The 23,630-nt window shown below is 41.4% G+C and overlaps 1 protein-coding gene across 2 annotated transcripts; it reads left to right on the forward strand.

Moving 5' to 3' along the window:
• Positions 1-9,499: 9,499 nt before the first annotated feature.
• ENC1 (ectodermal-neural cortex 1) lies at positions 9,500-22,811 on the forward strand. Of its 2 annotated transcripts, none has more exons than XM_050329636.1 (3): positions 9,500-9,621; positions 14,256-16,068; positions 19,567-22,811. In XM_050329636.1, exon 2 carries the CDS (start codon positions 14,268-14,270, stop codon positions 16,035-16,037), a length of 1,770 nt encoding a protein of 589 aa, XP_050185593.1. In that variant the 5' UTR covers positions 9,500-9,621; positions 14,256-14,267; the 3' UTR covers positions 16,038-16,068; positions 19,567-22,811. The 2 variants fall into 2 exon arrangements, with proteins under 2 accessions (XP_050185593.1, XP_050185592.1); XM_050329635.1 differs by lacking the exon at positions 9,500-9,621 and adding an exon at positions 9,809-9,894.
• Positions 22,812-23,630: the final 819 nt, after the last annotated feature.

Consider the following 23,630-nt stretch of genomic DNA (forward strand, 5'->3'; position numbering starts at 1 on the left):
TGTACTTTTTCCTTTTTCAGATGTCTGATGTTTTTTCATGAGAAGGTATTCCCTAAACAGTGGCTATAACATCATTTCTCATGAGATTTGGGCAACTTCTTGCCTTGCCTGGTGCCATGTGCTTGTCTCCTACTCAGGTAGGGAGGATGTGCCTGTCCTGCCCTGCCTGCACAGCTGCTAACTTGGATCAGGCATCTGCCACCTCATCACAAGGAAAGTGGGGAGAGATGGCTGCAGACAGCAGCCCAGATTTTACAACTGTCACAGTTTAAAAAGAGGTGTCTAAACCATTATACATAGCAAGTACATGGTTGAAAGTGATGATCGTTCCACAGTAGTAGGTGCTGTAACTATAGCAGTGGGACCAGAATGAAGGTTTGAAGAGATTTCCTCTGCTTACAAGCCTAGTTAAAGTAATAAATTAGGAAAGTATCTTTTGATTTCTTAAAACAATGGAGTGGATTATCTTTTGAGCTTATTTCTCTTGCAAGAGTATATTGTGTTATGTTGAAATTTAAAAACATTTACATTATACTAAAAGGAAAAATTAGAGAGTCTAAAGATTGGTCCTTGTTCAAATTTATTCTAAAGATCATGGATAAAATTTTGTGCTTTACATTTGGATGGGCTGGGAGTCTTGTGTTTTAAATGTGTTTTTGTTTCTACAGTCTGTTTATTGAGATGCATTAGCATGAAAAAGCTAAACCACATCACATTACTTAATGCATGTTTTAGAAGTTCACATGTCAATGCTATTTAAAAACTTAAAACTGTTTTACTCTCAGACAACACAACTCTTGCAGAAACACATCTTCACTACACTGCTGAGAGAAGCAGCATAAATTAATTTTATTGTATAAAACTAGAATGAAATCTGCTGTGTCAATCATAAAGAAGAATTCTAAGTTGGTTGAGGTTTTTTGTTTGTTTGTTTGTTTGTTTGTTTGGGGGTTTTGTTTGTTTGAAATATTTCTGTTTTTTTTCTTTTGATCTGTCTGACAGTAATCTGGGAAAATCAATGGCATCTGATAAAACCATGTAAGACTTTTGTCAAGACATTTTATACCTCTAAAATTTTTCTCCATTTAATATAATGGAATTTCAAAGACCCTCCAGCAGATGGAAAGCTTCTTGAAATGTTCTAGGACAGAAAAGAAACCGAAGGTTTTTCCAAAGTATCTTAGTCATAGGAGCTCAGATAATACCTTAGACAAATCTTAGCATTCTGTTTGCATATGAATGAAGCTTTCATTTGCATGAAAATCTGGCAGTTGTATGAATGTTTACTGAGATTTTCACATATTTCTAATCTTCACATGAGCAACGAACATGTAAAATTTGTTTGAGGTATATTTGATGTCAGATTTCCAAATCTGATGAATTTTCACATTATTGGTCATGCACAAATTTCATTTTCATGTTTCTAGATCAGAAAATGTGAGTACATGTGTACACACACAAGTTCTGGCTGGGCTCTGTGTGTGTATGTTCGTGTCACACAAGTTACTGAGCACTTAGAGATACCTGCCTAGATATTTTGGTGAACTATTACTTTTGAACTACAAAATCCATCCATGTCTGCTTGACAACTGCTGTGTGTGGGCCACTGTCTTAAGGCTGTCAGCCTCTCCTCCCATCTGTTTACTGTGATATGACGAATTCTTCCAAGTATTTTTCTATCCAGAATACTTATGATATGTGCAATTTATCAAAATAAGGAATTTCAAACATGTCTAGAGAATGTACTAGTGGGAATCTTCTATTACTTTAGCCATCACAGGATAGGATTGCTTCCACAGCTGAATTTGCATTACACCTTTAAGGAAAATCTGATGATTCTTCCAATCAATTATTTTGATGTGATGAGTCACCAGGCTTTGCTATTCTATTTGAACAAAACTGTAAGTTCACATATAAATGAAAGTAGACTCTAAAAAGGAAATTGCCTGTTAACTTTTCTTTAAGAAAGCCCAAGTGATCAGTCAGCCATCTTCCAACTATGCACTTCAAATTCTAATTTAATGTATTAACTCTTTTACATCTTAACACACCCGACTTGTTACGAAAGACAGAAGTTGTCTTTTGTATTTCAAAACTACTGTCTTTTCTTTAAACCAAAATACACATATGTTGACATGCCAAGTGGCTCCTTCTTCAGGTAAGACAGTAGAAACATGTTCAGACATGCCCTGGAGGTTGGGAAAACTGCCAGAAAATATTTAGCTCAAATAAAGAATCAACAGTTTCCTTTCTACTCCCTTCAGCAGCAATCAAATACCTAATTAAACTCCATTAGCCTAAAATAAAGCAGAGCTTTGAAGACACAAATCAATAACCAGAGTAAATGCCACATTGATTGTATTAAGAAACTTCTGAAGCTTTGCCCACTCTATGCATTCTTCCAAGTTTAAGCCCTTAATCTTAACTTGGTTTTAAGTAAATCATCCAAATTAACATTTAATGCAGAGAAATAATAGGCCTTTTTGGAATACAGTTCACCTAAGAAATCTGGTTTCCTCATACTGCTGAATGTGTAACTTGCAAGGCATTCTTTATTAAAATGTTACATTTCTTCACTCAAAAGCTCGTTTTTATTTAAAAAAAAAGGTTTTCCTGCTGACCTAAGTGCATCACTCTGCACCAACAGTGAATTAGTCTTCTACAAAGGCTTGCTCATAAAAAACCATAAAATAATTCAAACCAACAGCAAGAAGGATTTTAAACCTTTGTATAATACATGGGCTCTGTGGCAGGATCCAATTCACTGGTTTCCTTTGTACACAAGAACAATAAAGTCTCAAATAAAGGCTTTGAGAGAGCACATAAACAAGTCTTTTAAAACAAGCAAATGTATCCTTTTAAGTCCTTCTCATTAAACAGACACAGACTGATGAGGATACTGAGGCTACTTGTGCACATAATACCTTGGAAACAACCCCTGCTACAGGCAACATGTTCAAAAGTTTGATCTAAACCACAGAAATACCAACTCCATAGGACACATTTAATTTTGTTAAAAACTTTGGAATCAGATTACTTAGTCTTCATAACTATCAAACTTCACAGATTAAGACTAGGTAACCGAGTCTGTTTAAACCTTCTCATCTTCTGCCAAGAGCCTTCAGAAGTGTTCCTTTCTTAAGTGTTCTGAAGTATCTGTAAAAATGCTATTTAAGAACATCCAGAATTTATGTGTCCTCAAAACTACTAATAATGCTGTTCCAGATGTTTGCGGTGAACTGCTGAGCAGGAAAATTTAATAAAGTCATACTTATACAAACAAGCTTGCTTTAAAATACTTGTCTGGATCTGTCCTAAGCCCATAAGAATCAGAGAATTCTGTACTCTTCTTTCTCCTTAAAGCAGTGATCTCCAACAAACCCAGTTAAGGTTCCAAATTTCTAATGTATTCTTATAATCAACCTTTCTAAATTGGAAACAATATACACTTTACAGTTCTTTTGGTTCTGTGGACCACTTCCCACTCAAGGCCTGTAATTTGAAAACTAATTCACTAAGATCTATCTATATGATAATGGAAAGCATGACCAGAAGAGCTTTGTTGGCTCTCATTTTAATTTGGTACAGTGAATGACAGTAGCATTGAGACATACACTTTTGGCAGGTCAGCAACCTGGACTTACACCTAAGGTCCTGATCATCCTGTGTATATCCATAAAGACAAATTATCTCAAGGTCTCCTGTGTGCTGAAAAACAGAAGGAGCAAAAAAAGTTTTTCTCTCATGTTTGCTCTTATCCACCTGAAGAAATCTGATAAACTCTCTGCTAAGTATGTGACAGAGTAAGGGCATTTCAGCCCCTATAAGAGCCTTCTTTTTTTCTGGCATCTGTCTGTGAATGGTTTGACTTCTTCAGCAGGCCTGGTCCATTCTGACTTGAGGGCAAAATAGCATCTAAGTGAGTGGAACAGTGAAACAAATCCCCAGGGTACTTTTTTTTTTTGAGACATACATGTCTGTGTTTGCAGACTTCAGTGACTCAGTGTTGCATCTCCAAAAAAGTTTACCTATTCCCATTTAATGTCAGAAATTCTTGCTCTTAAGTGCATTCAATAAAGTCCTTAAATAGTCCTTAAGTATTAAAAGTCCTTAAATACCTTGTATTTAACAGTGTAATGCTAGCCATGAATGTAAGAATTGCTATTTAGATGTGTACTACTGTCCTTACAATGCCAGATCAATTGTTTGCATGAATACATTTTTATCTTTCTGCTTCTAATACTAACATAGAAGATTAAGACAAAAAAAATGTCTCCCTCATTTAAGGGTCTCCCTAGATGACAGGCTGTTCTATTAAAATTACCTAGTTCCTTCTTAAAGACTTAACATTTTAATGAATAATATAAGGCATAGCCCTATTCTCAAAGCCTCATTGACGTTGGTCAGTTCAGTGTGGGGGTCAGGAAAAACTGGCCCCTGGTCCCTGCAGAAGTGGAAGATGTGGGAAACTCACGCAAGTTCTTATACCAACTATCTGTTACAGCACGGAGGCTTTTCAGTGCAGAGTGGTGAAACCTGAAATAAGAAGTCAGCTTAGCTGTCACCACTGGGGGCCACTGCTACTTAGCAAGAGAGAAGGGAAGCTGCAGCAAGGCCCAAACCATACACTGTCTGGAGATAGCTTCTGTAAAGAGGCAAAACACTGACCCTGTGAGGAGTCAGTGTTAAGGGATGGGAATAGCCAGCAAAGATATGCACAGGAAACTGAAATCTCCTGACAGTGAACATATGAATGAGATGCTAAGACTTTTGCTGAATATCACCATAAGTGATGGCAGAAATGGCACCAATCACTCACTCTTTGCAGTGTACTCCCAGTCCTGTGCTGATCCACAAATCTTTGGAACGTGGCTTGCCTATCAGTAAAAACTGGGACCCCTTGCTAATCAAACCTGCTTAAAAGTGGGTCATCATCGTTGTCTTCCATGACCAGGAATCACTTTTCTTTCTAAGAGGGAGAACAGGCAATATGGAATAGCTAAAAATTAATGTCAGGTAGCAGAGACTTTTTGGGGAGCAATTAGAGGGTAGGACAAAATGGAAAATGGTAAGATGGAATTCATCATCATGGCTAGGCTTCGCGAACTATGATGATGATGATGATGATGACTTTTCTCTGTAAGTACATACTGCTGGAACAGTGGATTCTGGACTAGATGCAATAATCAAGCTTTACAAGAGTTTCTCCTAAGGATCAAGAAGCGTCAAATGAAAATCTTTCTCACTCCAGACATTATCCATATTTATAGCATTATTTACAGACAAATTGACCCTTCTGAAAATCTTTTGTACAAAACACATTCACCCTTAAATGGAAACTGAGGTCTGACTTTTCCTATCTCTTTCATGTAAGATGATGGCATAGCTCTCTGATTTCAAATGGGCTAGTGTTCAAATATGTAGAAGTGACAAGGGACACACACCTAACAACCATTTATCACACAGATATTTTGGAGAGGAGCAGTTACATGTCACATACACCAATATTTGCCCCTTAGTGCTGTGGCTTAGACAGCAGCATGTATTATCTTTTCAGTCTGAGCTGTCATGCCATGAAGGAATGACATCTAAGGGACAGCCTGACTGAATGTAATCCTTTTGAAAACACACACAGGGGAGAGAAAAGGAGAACAGGGCAAAGAGGGGTTTCTCACTCCCAAAACTAGTGGACAAACTGGTGTAATTGTTGCTAAGAAATACTGACTGTTGCTCTCCTACCAAACATTTTTAATATATCTTTGGTACTAAATAAGCATTATAACACATTGTGCCATATCCATCCAAATCTCTGTTTGCAGGCCGGCCTGGAGAAACCCATCAAAGGCAAATGATAAGAAAAGCAGGTGTGGGTCACTAAGGGGTTTTCCCAGCCCCATCCCCCTGGGAGAGGTCTGCCACTGGTACTGCTATTGTACATTGTTAATTAGATCATTCTAATTAATTCATTCAAAGTGAAAATTAGGAAGGAAAGAAGATAAATTACACTAATACATTTAACCCCATGTTGTTTATTTAGCAGTTGAACAAAATAATGTGGTTAAAAAGAGTCTAACAAGGCAAAAGCCCAAGACACAGCTGTTTAATAGCATTAAAAATGAGATAGACTGTGCTGTGGGCACGTACTGCTTGTTTGCACTTAAAAGGCTTGCCAAGATAGCTGTACTGGCAAACCCTGCTAGTGTAGATTCAGCTGATACTAACAAACCAAAACAAAATATGTATTTCCATCTCCCAAATGAAATAACCTGCACTGGTAAATGGATTATTTTACTGGTACAGCCTAGAACTCTTACTAGTGCTGCTGGGGTAATCTGGAAGATGCTTTAGCTACGTAAGTATGCCTGCAAAACAACTAAGTGTCCAGAAAGCCATATTATAAAGTTTGCTATACATTCAAGGTTTCAAGAACTTGTCTCAACACAGAAGCCAAACCAATTTAAATAAAGTGTGAGGTGAAACTCATTTAGTTTAAGCAGCAGTGCTCCCTGCATAGCAAGCTGGATTTGAACTGAACAAAGAATTTTTGCTACCCCAATGTTTTCAGAGTCCTATGTGGCATTTACAATTCTAGAGATTAAAATTAAAACATTTGGGGCTTTATATGCTTTTTGGTTTTCAAGGCTGTACGTCAATTCCACAGCCATTCTTTCAGACTTTTTATTAAAAACAAACAATCTACAAAACTAACCCTAAGAGATTATCAATTTCACATGACTCTAGAAGCTGAGACTTTGAGAAAAGGGCCAATTATCTTGTGATTTGTGATAAAATCACGTTATTTAGTAACACTCCAAAGATCTTATCTATCTTGGCATACAAATACTAGGAGAAACATGTTTCAACTAGTTCAGCGGGCATGTTAAACTATGTCCTGAGATAGGCTAGAACAGCTTTGTTTTCAGCATTGTCAAAATACAGATTGGCCCATCTACAAAACTGGCTTAACCAGAACAGTGTTTAACTGCAATCTTAGTTCTCAGACCAACATAAACCGGGCCAAAGATTTATGTTGGGCCAAGTTAGTGTCTTGAGTGTTTCTTCCGTGCTAGCCACACAAGCATTCTTATTCTAGATGTGCTTTAAGATGTATTCAGCCAAAGCTATCTAGTTCTACCTCCTGTGCAGAAAGCAGGAGAGAGACTTTGGGTGGGGGCTCTTTGTCACTTGCGCATAAAGAGGAGCTCAAGTGAGCACATTCAAGAGAACAACTGCTGTAGTTTGTTAGCATAGACTATGGAGTTACTTTTTCTTCCCTCTCTTGCTCTCACCATTACCACTGCTTTACACAGTGCGTATGCACTGAGTTACACACACAGAAGGGTCTGGCTGGCTGTGTACTTTTTTCCCCAAAAGATGACTTGTAGCTTCATCCAGTCATTCTGCCCTGATTAACTTCAACAGGTTCCTTATTTCATGGAGGACAAGGAAGATCAGTACTTCATCCGGACACCTGCTTACGGGATTACTGCCCCATTTTATTCATGCAGAGCATTGCCCAAATTTGCATGCTGTGGCATCCTGTATATTGTCCTCTTTGTGGATCTCGTTTTTCGCTGACTGTTCCTTATAGCCATAGTTCAGATGTTGATAAGCAATAGATTAGATAACATTATTCTACCATTTCATTTTTTCACTCACGGTGATATCTCGGCCTGTTTGAAGGTTGTCCAGACACTATATGAAGTAATGCATACCTGTGTTTTTAGTTGCATAGAATGAGATAATCTGACTTCCTGACACCAGATTATGAAAGATTCACCATAATGGACAGGATTTGGGTGGAATCTCTGCAGGTTTAGTTGGGGTAAAATATGGGAAAATAGGATCAAGACATTTTATGGTTTTAATGAAAGGAAAAACATGGACTCATAACATAGACAATACAATCTGCAACAAAGATTGAACATTCACAATCTAATCCAAAATCCTTTAGAGATACATGATTCAAGTGAGCATTGGTGTCCATGAATACCCCTTGTGCAAGGTTGTTTACAATTTACAACAGCTTTTCACACCTAAACAACTTTGAAACATACTTTATTACATACAGATGAGCAGCATTTTTAGACCATGCAATCTGCAATACTTCATGTTGTAATAAAACAATATCATAAAAAGAAATAATCTATGAAACAAATTGCTCTTTCATCTGCTTCCTGTTCAGCCACGCACTCCAAAGCCCGTAGGCTGTCTAGAATTACAGATGTGTCCTGCTTTACACTAAGTGTGCACTTATCTGCAGACCCTGGAGTACAGCAACAGGAATATAAATTAACCTCCTGCATATTAGCAAATTGCTTGCAGGGTTTTTGTTTGTTTGTTTGTTTGTTTTGACAGGAGAAGTTTGGGTGACATTTCATTATGAGGAAAGAACAAATTCTCCAAACTATTATATTCAGCAAGGAGTTTCCTGCTGGTGGGAGTAATTCTCCTTATCTTCCTTAAAGCCTCTTAAAACTAATACCATTGCTTTAAGTGGTATTAGCAAATAGTAAACTAGCAATATGTGCAATGTTTAGTGTGATGACTTTTTTTTTTTTTTGTACAGAGCCTCACAATACGATTATGTAAACACTATTGTTATGTCTAGAAGATGTTTATTATTGAAATTGGCCTTTTGCACAAGTGCGTTTTTCACATACTTTGCTAATTGGGAAATAATTAAAGCCAGACTTCGCTTTGTGCTGCAGTAGCTCTCCAGTGGGCAGCTGTGGAGCGGCAGCTTCGTGACGGCCTCAAGAGAGCGCAGCGGCGGCAGCTCCGCGGGGAGCAGCAGCGCCGGGAGCGGCGCTCGGCGACTACCATGCCCGGGCTCCTCCCGGCCCTCTCGGCCGCTCCCCCGGCCGGTGAGGACGCGTTTCCTAGGGACACGCCGCGAGGATCGGGAGCAGCGCTGCGGCGGCGCCCGCAGCCCTCGGAGTCCTCCCGTCCGCGCGGGTCTCCGCACCCCGCGCAGCCATCCCGGTGGCTGCACCACCCCGTTCCCCTGAGCGCGGCTCCCCTGCCCACCCCGCGCAGCCATCCCGGTGTCTGCACCACCCCGTTCCCCTGAGCGCGGCTCCCCTGCCCACCCCGCGCAGTGCCGGCGCCGGGAGCGCGGAGCCTGCACAGCGCCGGGCTGGTGCAGTCGGCACCGCGGAGCCTCCTCGCCGCCCCGGCCAGGACAGGGACCGCTCAGGGACGGGAGGCCGTCCTGGAGGCCCGTGCACGGCTGCACCATCTCCGCGGCGGGCCGGCACAACTCGTTCGCTGCCCTCGTCCTGCTGTCCCTCCCCCGCCTGTCACTCACACGCTTTGCATAAAGGCTTCCCCCGCCCCCAGCCCATATACCGCTTCTCCGCTCCGCCGCCGGGGCAGAGCTGCGGCCAGCTGTGCCAGCAGTAGCAGCAGCCCCTTCTTGCCTTACTTCCGTCCCTCTTCCCTACCTCCCGCCCTCCTGTCGCGGCCCGCCTCCCGCCAGCGGCACCAGCTCCGCCCGGCGCTCCGCGGCTCCCGGCCCCGCCGCGTGCCCTCCGCGGCCCCGCCGAACCGGCACAGCCGCGCTCCCCTCCCATGCGCGGCGCTGCGCCGCCCAGGGACCTCCGCCCGGGAGCCGCCGCTGTAAGTGGTGCCCGCCGAGCGGGAGCAGCGCAGGGGAGGCGGGTGGGCAGCGCCGCGGAGGGGCGGATCCAACGCGTGCTCGGGGCCGGCGCTGCCGCTGCGCTGCCGGCCGTGCTGCTCCCGCCGGAGCCGGGCTGCCCTGCTGGCCCCCGGCAGAGCCGGAGCCCGGCCCCCCTCCGCCCCGACCGGAACGCCAGGCACTATCGTCCCTTCCGCAGGCAGTGGGGCGCTGGGCGGCCAGTGGGTGGACATCCGCGGGAGTTGCTGTCTCCGGTATGCGGTTACCCTCAGAAAGTGTCGGGTCCTGTTGAGAAGGCTGGTAGACTCCCCGGTGGGATCCAGCTTCCTGCTTGGGGCCCCGGGAGGTCCGGAGCATCCCTCAGCGGGCGTGAGGCAGGGCAAGGGAATGAGCGAGCGCCTCTCTGCTCCGTGAACTGGCTGCGGCGCTGCTCTCCCTGCGCCGGCACAGAAACTTTCGCACGTGGTTATTGCTCTATAAAGGAAACTAAATGCGTTTTAACTACTCGCGCTGATTATTTTTTTATCGGGTTGGGAAGAAACCCTGCACATTTTTTTTCAGAGACGGAGTGATTAGGCGTTCTGAGGGAACGAACTGGGGGGAGTTTAGATTTGCGTTTCTTTGTCTGCATGTGGTGAGCTGTAATGCATTCCTAGCAGGAGTAGCGTGTTCTGCTTTCTGTCTCGGTGCAGGTTCTAGAAGTCACTGAGTTCGAACACTTTCGGCAGGATCACGGTTTGGCTTTGGAAAACTGATAGTATCGGTGCAGATTTAGCAATTGAAAGCGGTGTTAGTTACATCGATGGGTTGATGGGCAGATTTCCTCTCTTTCAGCGGTTTCACTGATTCCAAAGAAAAACCACTATGTAAAATGAGCCTGCATCAGAGAGGTGTCAGTAATTTGAAAATACTTATTTTTTCATGTGATTTAGGCTGAGACCTGCATGCTGCAGAGCTGTTAAGTAGGACAAGGAGCTTGTTGTTTAGTCTTAAAGTAGTGTTTACTATTGGGCTGCTGTGACAAGTAGCCTGTTGAAGTGTAATTATAAATCAAAGTCTTGGTTCAACCTCTGTTCCTAGATAAAATCTATATCTATAATTTACTGACCACTTCTTGTCTTTTACATACAAATATTATTATTTCTAAGGAAAAAAGTGCCTGAAGGGAGTTGATTCATATTATTCAAGATGAACATTTGCTCACAATGTAAATTACCTTTGCTGAAGTATTTGAGGCTTGCATAATTTCCAGCACAAAACAGAGAAATTGGAGATGTCGTTTATACATTTTAATGTTCTTCTAAGATTCTGGACTGAGCTAATTGCCAGAAACTGCAAAAGGACATTTACAGAAACCCTGCCTGTTAGTGATGATAATCACTTGTAAGGGTGTTTGTTTGACTAGTCCGTGTGTGAACTCATATCAGCACTACAGTGGAGGAAAAAGATCTGTGTAGATATGTATCTTTGTTCTGTTTGGGGAAATACGTTAGCTTATCTTAAATGTGAATTGGAATACTTTGAATTCCTCTCAATAGATGACATTGTGATTATAAAGGCAGTCTTACAGGAACAGTTCAAGACCAGCATATATGAAATCTGCAAGTTCTAGTCACTGAGAGACCAAGTCTTATATTTTAGTGGAGTGAAATGCTGAGTGCCTTATTCAGTAGCTGTTAGAGAGTGGCTCATATATACATTTTTAAATTAATTTTTTACGACAGTATTTGTTTCTTTGGCTGTGGGTGGGCTTGGGTTACACACAGTGATCTGTTTCTCCCCTCTGCATAAGGTCTGTACTTCACTAGTCTCCAATGTATACAGAACTGCGGGGTGTTTTTTTTTTTTTTATGTTTACCTCTTTTTTGTTGTGGTTATGGGCTCACTCTGAATGATGCTGAACAAGTGATGCTCACAGCAGTACACAGCCTGGTGAAAGATCTGAATGCCTGTATTTGCTGCCTCTGATGTGAACTTTACCTGCTCTGTTTCTGAACCTTGTGTGCATGATGAAAGGAAATTTTCAGTATACTCTGAATTCCCCCACTATGTGGGGGAAAGAAGAGAACCTGTGTTTTCACTGAGATCGTGACATGCCTAGGCTGTGGTGTCTACCCATTCACTTAATTGGAATGGAGGGCAGGGGGCAATGAACATCTTCAGATACTGGTTACTCTGTTGTCCCTGATCAGTGGGGCGTTTAGCTCCCATCCTGCTCCCTGATGAGGAAACCTTGCAGGAGTAGGTCCTTAGTGTGAGGAAACCCACCCGGAGAGATCCAATTAATGCTTTGCATTGCATCCTAATAGCATTTAAAATAGGAAAGTGCCTGGAAAAGTTTCAAAAAGTTGAAAAGGGTTCACCTTCCTATCTGTGTCTTCAAACTGTTTGTATACTAGTATTTCGGGCCATAATCCTCTTTGTAATCCTTCAGTTCCAACATATTTTAATGGGTATATAATCAGTATCGTATTTTTGGCTATAGATTAAGTGGGTAATACTAGTCTGACATTGGTGCTCAGGATCCTTGAATGCCATCTAAGTCTTTTTTTTTTTTTTTTTTTTTTTCCAGACAATACAATTGCATTAAAGGTAATTTAATTTTTGTAGTAAAAGGGTATGTTTTTGAAGGTATACCACCTACCTTGGGTTGTTCTGTGCTTAGTGTTAGTGCATTTAATAGGTTCATCTAGGGAGCATTGGTAAAATACCTTCCTAGACTTCTGCATGGTAGAGTAAGACAGATACTCTGCGTTCTGGCTCTGATGTGTAGGATTCCTCCCTGTTGTTGAGGATTTTGGAATGAGCATTGTTGCTTGTTTTTTTCAATCTCAGTTAAGTTTCATCAGGCAAGTTGTGTTTCAGATTAAAGGAGATGGGCTATGGTAGTTTTACAGTAAGGCATATCTTTATTCCTTGATTTATGTTAGTTTTAGGGGCTTTTTTTTTTTTTTTTTTTTTGCTGTAACTGAAGAAAAAGGTGTATCACAAACTTGCTGTTCAATATGACAAATCAATTAGTCTACACATTGGGAGAGATAGCAAGGAGGATGGTATGGGCTATGCTGCAGTTAATCTGCAGGTGTTGCATGTTCCATATACACAGATTGCTTGTTCCGAAATGGAGTCCACTGCCCAAATTAATCACAGTGGTTTTGATTTTGTTGATGTTTCTGGTCATATGAATCTAGAAAAATATATGTATTAGACATGCTTTTTTTGATGCTTGTAAAGCTCTTGTATCATCTAGAAGTATGAAATGTGGAAATGGAATTTTGTACTGCTTAAAGATGCTCAGGAATATAAAAATGTCCATGTGAGAGCAAGGTATATCCACATTAAAAACCTGTTAAAACCATTGAAGTGGCCCCATGTGATGCTCTGACTTTGGGCATTGTGCGCTTTTCAGGTAGGCTTTTGCCCACTTTGTCATTTGAAGGTGCAGTAAAAGGGACTCTGGGCATGCAAATATAATAGTAATTAGTCAAGTTTGGTTCTTGTCTCTCTCTAAGCTTTTTCTGCAGTTTGAAGAGAGAGAAGTGACATTATTACAGTAGTGGTCACAGTCACAGCTTCCATTAGGCTCTATATACTTCATCTCCTATTATTTGCATTGTGACTTTTTGGCCACTAGCTTTACATGGCTGCTGGTATTCTCCCCTTTCCCTATATTCCATTTGGGCTTGATTCTTCATTAAATCTGGAAATTTGCTGCCATAATCATACACAGAGCTGCATATCATGGCAGGTAACAGTAATATTCACCTCTAAAAAAGAACTGAACAGTGTTGTGTTTGTTAGGAATAGAGCAGGATGGGATATGTCTTCTGTTTTCTGCCTCCTCCAAACCTGAGAGTGACCTAATGGCTTGCTTGCTGAGTACTTGACTCTCCAGGTGGCTTCAGAGGCAGTGTCTCAATGACTTCAACTGGAAGCTAAAACACGTTTTTCTGCTGACTCTGCCTGCGTATATGCTGTATCACTATAGCAGGCAGCTATAGTTCAAGATGGAATATGTAAAACTTTTAGTACTTTTTTATGGTTATGCAAGTCTAAATTTATGATTGATACCAGCCTTTTCTTTTAGAGTTGGGTTGATTTTTTTTTTTCATTCTGTGCTGTTGCATATGGAATCATTATACCAAAGGGAAGCTTCCTAATGGGATTAGTAGGTTTTTGTTCCCTTTGCAGCTTTTGACATTCCTTAGGTATTCTGTCTGGTAGCTCTTCCTGCTATGATTCAGTACAGGAGAATGTTTCAAGCATGTGCATGTGTATGTATGTAATGAATCAGCTGGTCTAGGTTGGGGAAGGGTGAGAAAATCAGTCCTGGTTCCTTTTCTTACTCTGACTTGCTTACTATGAAAGTTGGAGATCAGGTTTCCCAAGATAAACCTGCTCTTAGGCAACAAATTTAGACTATGTCATTTATGAATCTCGTCTTACAAAAAAACAAACACATACCAAAGGTAGATGTATTTCTCTGTCCACTCAGGTATCAATTAAGGCTTTTTCTCCCCCATCTTATAGTGAATAATAGATACACTCTTTGATATGTAAAAGTAATAATGAATTTAACACTTATTTATCTTACGGATTTTTTGTTTCTTTGTAGGTGTGAAAGAAAATGTCAGTCAGCATGCATGAAAATCGCAAGTCTAGGGCCAGTACTGGCTCCATAAACATATACTTGTTCCACAAGTCATCCTATGCTGATAGTGTCCTTACTCACCTGAACCTTCTGCGCCAGCAGCGTCTCTTTACAGATGTACTTCTCCATGCTGGGAACAGGTCATTCCCCTGCCACAGAGCAGTTCTAGCTGCTTGTAGCCGCTATTTTGAAGCAATGTTCAGCGGAGGACTGAAAGAGAGCCAGGACAGTGAAGTCAACTTTCATAATTCAATTCACCCAGAAGTGTTGGAGCTTCTTCTGGACTATGCATATTCCTCCAGGGTTATTATCAATGAGGAAAATGCAGAGTCGCTGCTGGAGGCTGGTGACATGCTGGAGTTTCAGGACATTCGGGATGCTTGTGCAGAATTTTTGGAGAAAAACCTTCACCCCACCAACTGTCTTGGTATGCTGCTGCTGTCAGATGCTCACCAATGTACCAAGCTGTATGAGCTCTCTTGGAGGATGTGCCTTAGCAACTTCCAGAGTATCAGTAAAAGTGAAGACTTCCTCCAACTACCAAAAGACATGGTAGTGCAGCTCCTTTCCAGTGAAGAATTAGAAACTGAAGATGAAAGGCTGGTGTATGAATCAGCTATCAACTGGGTCAACTATGACCTGAGTAAGCGTCACTGTTACCTGCCAGAGCTATTGCAGACAGTGAGACTGGCCCTCTTGCCAGCCATATACCTTATGGAGAATGTGGCCATGGAGGAACTTATCACCAAGCAAAGGAAAAGCAAGGAGATTGTAGAAGAATCAATAAGATGCAAGTTAAAGATCTTACAGAATGATGGAGTGGTCACTAGCTTGTGTGCCAGACCCCGTAAAACGGGCCATTCACTTTTTCTTTTGGGTGGCCAAACCTTTATGTGTGACAAGCTGTATCTAGTGGATCAAAAAGCAAAAGAGATCATTCCAAAGGCTGACATACCAAGTCCACGGAAAGAGTTCAGTGCTTGTGCCATAGGCTGCAAAGTGTATATCACTGGGGGACGAGGATCAGAAAATGGAGTCTCCAAAGACGTGTGGGTGTATGACACCCTTCATGAGGAGTGGTCGAAGGCTGCTCCCATGCTGGTAGCTAGGTTTGGGCATGGCTCCGCTGAACTTAAGCACTGTTTGTATGTAGTAGGAGGACACACTGCAGCAACTGGTTGCCTTCCAGCTTCCCCTTCAGTATCCTTAAAGCAAGTAGAACAATATGACCCTGTGACCAACAAATGGACCATGGTTGCCCCACTGCGAGAGGGAGTAAGCAATGCGGCTGTAGTCAGTGCAAAGCTGAAGCTGTTTGCTTTTGGAGGTACCAGCGTTAGCCACGACAAACTGCCCAAAGTTCAGTGCTATGATCAGTGTGAAAACAGATGGACGGTACCAGCCACCTGCCCCCAGCCCTGGCGCTACACAGCTGCAGCTGTTCTGGGTAACCAGATTTTTATTATGGGTGGAGATACTGAATTTTCTGCATGCTCTGCTTACAAATTCAACAGTGAGGCATACCAGTGGACCAAGGTAGGAGATGTGACAGCTAAGCGAATGAGCTGCCATGCAGTGGCATCTGGAAACAAATTGTATGTGGTTGGAGGCTACTTTGGCATTCAGAGGTGCAAAACATTGGACTGCTACGATCCCACACTAGATGTATGGAACAGCATAACAACTGTGCCCTATTCACTAATTCCCACAGCATTTGTCAGCACATGGAAGCACCTGCCCTCCTAATTGTGTATATGTTGCAATTACAAATTATCAGGTAAGAAATAGCACTTTTGAATTTCACTGTAATAATGCTTTTCAAAAAGCTTTTCAGCAGCAGCAGCTCTGAGAAGAGGTGGGTATGTTCAATCCAATTTTACAGCTGGAGCAACTAAGACATGTATATTCATGGGCTGTTGTAAGCCAGGCACCATGTCTGTGACAAAGCCAGATGCTGAAAGTAGTTTGCCACCCCCTTTTTTTTTACAAGACCTTTTCCTGCATGATTTGAAAGTAAAAGACTGAGCAAAAATAACATTTTCAATTTGTGGGGAAATGCAGATAATCTTTTGAAAACTGACTCTTGCTCTGCTTTTAAATGCTGAATGCACGCTAAACCAAGTTTCAGTGCTTTTTTCCTCATGACAGGGGCTAAGTTGCTCTGTACCTACTAACAGTACCCAAAAAAGATATAGTAAATACTGATCTGAAGCCTGATAGTGAATTCATTTAAATTTCCAGGCAAACAGCCTGGAACCTTTGGGAAGGTTGCTGTCTTATGAGGTGTTTTACAGGCAGTTCAGGCCTAATTTTCAATCTCACCAGGGCAGCATGGTTGCATCTGCATGGACTAAGGTTGCAATTGTTTCATTGTTATCCTTTAAAATAGAGATTTTTTTCGAAATACTCATGGTCATATATGTTGAACTTGATATAGTGTCAGGAAGACTTATAATTAATGCTGGCTGAAATAATTACCAGTCTATAGTGCACTCTGTTCCCAAACGATTTAATTACACATAATGGGCCAAGCTCTTACCAGATGCAACTTCAGCATTGTATCTTCTCACAAGCAAGTCTGAATTTGGTCTTGCTTGGTTGGTTGTTGTGCATTTCTTATTTTTAGGAGGAGGGGAGAAAATTTTCACTATTAATTTGTGTATTTTGCAACAAATCTGGCAGACTCCCTTGTGTGTTGTGTTGCTTTTATCCCCCCCTCTTCCGTCGAGGCTTTAGTACAAAATCAGTTACCACCAGTCAAACAAATGTAGCATGTGCTGGATCCTAAATAATCAATGCCCTGTGAATGGTAATTTTGTTTCAGATTTGAACAGTGTACTGATGAAGGAAAAGGTAAATACAGTTGAAGTAATTGAACAAGCTGCGTGTATGCCTCTGTTATACCTAAAAGTTCAGACTTACTGAGGTTCTCCAGAAGATAGGAAGAAGAACTTGCTTATAAAGACTTCTCCAGAGTCGTCTTCTTTGGACAGATAATTAAGGTTTAGGTTTTCTTGGTGTTTTTTTGCAGCAGTAGACATTTGCCTGACTCTTACAGTAAACGCAAAACCCCGAAGTCTTTAAAGCAGTATAGACAGAAGTATATACCAAGAAATGTAGAGTAGTCATGACATTGATTTCTCTGTGGTACACTGAAGTTTCATCTTGCAGTTGTGTTTCAGTTGACTGGGAGCTTTGACTGAGTAAAGAATAACAAGGGTGGGCCCATGCAAAACAGCAGCTCAGCTTGGAAATTGGGCTGTGTTGTGCCACCAGATGCTTTTGTCTAGAGTAATTGTTCATCTTGAAGACACTACCCTTTCTTCTCTCCTCTCCTGTACTTGCTTTGTTTTTCTGACTTCTCTTGGGAAAGCAGGGCAAACCCTTGAGACTTACCAGGTCCTGGGTGCTGGTAGTAATTGCCCCCAGACAGCCAACAAATGGGAGCCCTGAAATCTCTGTGGCAGCTTCCTCCCTAGCTGGGAACAATGTCTGGATGTCTTCAGTTACTTTGTATTATTACTGATTTTATGCAGTTCTCAGTGTTATCAGAGCAGTAGTATTGAATGCCTGGACTCAGGTCTGTGCCAAGAAAAATATTGACTTACTCTTCTGAGACTGACTTAATTGTTCTGGTTTACAGTGCATGAGAGGGAGTGTTTTATTTTGAAAAAGAGTTCTTATAACGGTGCAAAAAGCTTTCCTTTACTCTGCAGTACCTCGTTTAAAGCCATCATTTTAGCTTCACTAACACACAAGATAACTGGCTTAACTAGCACAAGAGGTAACTGTCCGAATGTAGCCATTGACTGAAATCTCTCCAGTGCTCTCTGTTTATCCACCAAGTAGGTTGATTTTTTGATAGATACTGACTCCTGCTGCTTTGTCAGTGGGTGGGAGGGACAAAAAGGAAATTACTTCTGATTACTCTCTGTTTTCATGGTGCTGTGTGGTCCCAATCTGACAGCTTTTAGGAAGACTTCAGTGTGCTTTGTCTAGTTCCTCAAACTTGGGAGTTTAGAGTAGGTTTTTTTTCCCCTATGTTTTGGAATTGTTTATAATATTTTAAAGTTCATCATAGGACAAGGAACACTGTTTTGGCTTCAGTGTTGATAGTCTGTTTCAGTGGGAAGAGCTGCATGCTATGCTGAAGAATGTCTAGAAAAGACTAATCAACACTAAGTGTGGAGACCTTTTTCAGACATAAAAAATAGCCCACAGTTGCAAAAACACTGGATGCTCAGGGGTTATTAGGGCTGTGTTATTTCCTGTGAGTGTGCTCTGTTGTTCTTAGACATCAGAGCTTGAGAGAGATGTGGTGTGTTCAAAGGATCTGTGAGTGCACTGGAACTCATTTGCATTGTAATGAAGTAGGATTTGCCTCCTAAAATTCTAGCAGTGCTGTCAGAAATTTCTGTGATGTACTGATGATGGTTTAGAAGCTGGCATTTCAATACAGCTTCACAGTAAAAAAGCAAAGCACACTCTCAGCATCCAAAGGCTGAATTTCTCATTGAATAATCAATTTTATAAAGTACTCTAGGATGGAATTATTGATGCATGGTGCATTGCTATGTAAAAAGAAATGAGGCAGAATTCTACTCTAATGAATATTAGATATGTTTTAAGTAGGGGAATTGTATGGCCCTTTCTATATCGTGAATAAATTCAATTCAGAATTTGTTAAGGTGAATGGAGGTATTGGGGTGAGACATCTTCACCATCTGTTGTGCTTAACTCCACCCAGGTTTGTTTTGGCCCAGAGATAGAAAAATCTGTTTGTACTACATGCTCATATGGGTATTTGTGGAAGAGAAGTTTAAAAAGGTTATGTTTACTTAAAATAAATCCAGAAACTTTTAAGATTTTGGGAGAATATAAAAATGTTGAAGGGTGCAGAATGCAGAGCCCATTGTATTGAACTGTATTGAGTCAGTTTGATTTAAGTTTCAAATGATTGAATTTATACCCAAAAAATTAAACTGTCTTTCTGGAGTCAATAGAATGGTTTGCAGAGTAAGGCTAGTAGAATAATTAGGTCCAAATCTGACCTTAAAGAACTGTGTTCTTGACTGGTTTATTTGTCAGTAGTTGGGTATTGCAAAGGAACACTGAGGTTTGGGGTGAGCAGGGAAGCCCATCAACTGGATTGTATCCTAAGCCTACCTTTCAGATTTTCTTTGACATGTAACAAAAACTTTGTTGTGCACTGTTGGAGCAAAACCCTTTAAGTAATTTCTCTCTTCTTTCCCCCCACCTCTTCCCATGCTTTTAGTTTGCTTCTTTATTTGGAGAAGAGAATTGGAACCCCAGATATGGAGAAGTGATTTTAATGAAGAATCGTTTGGCATCTCTTGCATTTGAAGAAAATCCTCTGCACCTTGTGAAGTATACAACCTAGACATGAAGGAATGGGAGAAAAATACCCACCTGTCTTCAGTGCTTCAATATGTGGTTTAAATATGAATGGACAAACCCATGCTCTGGTTCTTGTATTAATAATTGTGGATTAATGCCAATGTTAATCAGTCCTTCAAAGGCGAGAAAGAAGAGACAGAACTTCTCCGAGCTGTGCATCGTACAGCACTCAATTTCCATGGACTCCACTGTTTTTATGTGAAATTTGAAATGGTTGTCACCTCTCTTTGTGGTGGTTTGAAGTGTCAGCTGCAGGGGAAGCAGGCCAGGTCTGAAACAGCAAGATGCTGCTGTGAATGAAGATATAGCAGTATTGCTGCTGAACTCTGCTGACTGGAGAGTGCTTGTCTGTGGGCAGTGCCTACAGCATCTTTTAGACCCTGTGTTACGTTGCCCTGTGTGCAGTAAGTGACCTACTTCGTAAGGAACAGTCCAGTGGTGAAATGTTTTTGCAATAGTGGGGAACAAAAGTTACATCCCTCCAATACTCCTTGTTCCTGTTCTTCCTTGTATTTATAAGTAGTTCAAACTGTCCTATTCCTATTATGTTACTTGTTGTAGATACAGTTATTTATTGTTCAGTGCTTGCATGCTGAAACAATGCCTGCAATTGTCTTCATGTTGCAAGGGCTTGTGTGAATTGTATGTTTTGCACATATTGTGATTGCTGACTTGCTCTGCTGCACAAAGGAAGAAAACTGTTGGGTAACCATTGGAGGTGGGAGGTAGGAGTGGCTTCCCAGTTGGAAATGGAAGAATTATAAGACAGGATCTTAAATCACACATGTACTAAGGGAAGAAGCCATGGAGGTCACTTTCTCAGGCCACCAGCTCCCCAGGTTGCATGTGGTGTGTCTTGTAGATGCTGTCCTTGCAACATTTCATTTGTTGGTCATGCCTTTCAATTTCTAATCTGGAAATAGCCAAAGTCTCTTGCAATTCTCTCTTTGTGCAGCTTCCCGATTGCAACGCAAATACTGTGGAAGAGCTTCTGGATACCAAGCCCAGATGAAGTCATTGTTCAAACTTATTTATTTATTTATTGGGTTGGAGAAAGGTTACCTACAATATGGTCACATTGTCCTGAAGGAGTGGAGAATGGTGATTCAAGAATAAAAACAAAAAAACCTCAAGATAGGTTAGTGATGAAGTCTTAAAAAAGGAAGAAGAAAGAGCAGCAATTTTGCACTGACTGGATTGCCTCATCCATCTGGATCTCAGATGGTCATCTGAGTGACCAGATGTCAAAGATGCAAGTGCTCTAGAAAAGTTCTTATGGGGATAAAAGATGAATTTCAAAACTCTTAAAAAAAAAAAAAAAGCCCTCGAACTCTGCTGCTTTTTATTTTCCTTATCCAGGTGTGTCATTAGTCACTTGTATCAGATGCAATCCTGAGAAACCAAACTCTGATTTTTAAATAAAATTGTTTCTTATCATTCCAGTCTTTAGACAGAGATGAAACTACTCTTTTTCTTCAGAATTTCAGAAGCTTGTGTTTCACAGGCACTTTCTTTGCCAGATCCTGTAATGAAGCATGTCTTGTATTGTGGTTTTTTTTTTTCTTAAATGGTTCTGAAGCCCATCTTAACTGGCACATTCAGTAACATGGTTGGTGTGTGCTGTGGTGTAAGTAAACAGCTGCATGCGTGCATGCAAAACAAAAATAGTCACACTGGTGATGCTTACCTTTCTGTGACAGTGATATTGCTGAATTTGTGAAAGCTTTGTCATCTGAAAGTGTTTACATTGGTCACTGGAAGTTTCTCTGTGCTGCCTTACATTTGATTTGCTGTTTGGAGTAGACTTACATTTCAGAAATAAAGTATTTGGAGTTCTGTGAATGCTGACAGAACATTGGTTAGTTAGTGAAGGCATTAACAGTTTTTTAAAAAGGTGAGGTCCAGCTAGATGTGATAAAATTCTAGTTCTGCTGGTTAAACTGATTCCTTGAGATGATAGATTAAAAAAGTGTTTAAACCCACAACCTCTCCACCCTCACCCCCCCCCCTTAGATGGCCTTTAAGCAATAGGAAAACAGATAGGGTAGGTCTCTGTTCTGTATCCCTGTACTTGCACAGGTTGCCATGTTGAAGCAAATAGCCTTGAATTTTTGTTGCCTTTCATCTTGTGGATCACTGTCAGGTGTGCGAAGGGAACCATAAAATCAAACTTCCTGTGCTTTGCTTGTCCTCTTCCCAGGCACTAGCAGCTACATGAGATACAAGGAAGTAAAGAACGAGGTCCCCAGGGGCCTCCTTCTTTGAATGAGGACATATAGCTTTGAGACCTGTATTCTCTGTCAAGCTGATTAGAGTCCAGAGGTGAAGCTGCCCTGCATCTATCTGTTTAGCTTATGAAATGTGGTTTGTAGTCCCATGGAACTTCCGAAAGTGGGATGAATTTTCTGCAGCTGTTTCCAAAGTTGTGGTCTGCTTTCAGGTCCTCAATTAATTCCTGTGTGTAGGCTGAAGGAAGCTGAAGTCAGGGTGGGCCTCTGGCTCTGCAGGGAATACACTAGCCTCTTGCTCTTTGAATTGATGTGGGAATCCTGGCTAACTCCTTGACCATTCCAGTCCTGTAAAGCACCCCACACTTGGAAGCAAATGCAGTTCACAGGGGAGTGTACACAAAACCCCTGGCATAAGACAGGAAGGTTCCTCTTATTTTGCAGACTGGTTGCTATAGAAACATTTAACAAAGGACAGCCTTCCTCTTCTGGTATAATTGTGCAGCCCCTTTTCTATACGTCTGACACCTGTCGGAATAAGAGTGATTAGAACAGAATAATTTCCTGGCCATTGAAGATGTGGTTCATGTGCTAAAAGAAAACTGTGCAAGTGAAGAAGTAAAATTGTCTATGTTGTTTGCTACTATGTCTTAAGATTTTGTAAAACTCGTTTTTTTTTCACAATGTGAAACTGAAGGTCAATAAATTATTAGATTTCCTCTCCATAGAATGTTTATTTCAAGTGTTGTCTCTTTCTCCCCTTCTTCCTCACCGCTAAGTGCTCTGAATCCCTTATAATGTCCTTTTTATGTCCTCTTAAGAAAAGCACGTCAACAACATGCAATTAAATGGTTTGGTTTAAGCTTCTGCTTCAGTTGTGCTTTCCTTCCCTTTGTTCTGTCCTGCTGCTGTTACTATGATCCTTATCTCAAAGTTCAGCAGTTAAAACTCTGAGAGCCTCAAAACGTTTAAGAACAGGAAATGCAAGTTTGTTGGTGCTTGCAGTACAGTTTAGTTAGTGCCTGATACCACTTGGAAATGGAATTAGGCATCTCGAATCCTTCCTTATTATTCTTAAGGTAGAAAATGCTGGCTGTGTATAAGACATTCCAGTTGTTCTGTATAACACTCACATACAGCCAAGCTCTTTGAGCTTTTCATCTTGTGTTTTTATGCAGGGTGGTGGGACTTTTTTGTGTGTGTGTGTGTGTGTGTATGTGTGTGGTTTTGTTCGTTTTTAATCCTTCTCATTTTCTACATTGGCTTAGCACATGTCTGACCTTAAAGCATTGCTGAACGCTTTGTCCAGATATAACATGACTTCATGCAGGGGCATTTATGCAGACAGCCTGGAGGTTCAGCTCTGCTTCGATCTGATAAGTACTGACCTGCTGTCCTACCTAGAAGAGGATTTTCCTCAAGCCTGCATCTGTTGCTTTGGGGCAAAGGAACAGGGCCTTTCTTCCTTGCTTGTGTTGTTTCATTACCTACCGTCTCATCCCATTGCCTCTACAGCTCTGAAAGAGGAAGTAAAGGAGAAAGGGGTGTCCACAGGTCACAGCAGAGTGATCTGAGGATGCTGATGTTTTGGTTGCCATCGCCAGCCTGTATAACATGACTTGTGTCATGGAGCACCTGGGTTCCTGACCCTGGAAATGACATTTCTCTGTCTTGTTTAACAGAGAAATGCAAG

This window comes from Myiozetetes cayanensis, unplaced genomic scaffold, assembly GCF_022539395.1.
Source record: "Myiozetetes cayanensis isolate MyiCay16 unplaced genomic scaffold, myiCay2020 scf4, whole genome shotgun sequence".
In the NCBI taxonomy this organism is placed as follows: domain Eukaryota; kingdom Metazoa; phylum Chordata; class Aves; order Passeriformes; family Tyrannidae; genus Myiozetetes; species Myiozetetes cayanensis.

Excerpts from the sequence above, each read along its gene's own strand:
- ENC1 (XM_050329636.1), top strand. The coding sequence starts at position 14,268 with ATGTCAGTCAGCATGCATGAAAATCGCAAGTCTAGGGCCAGTACTGGC.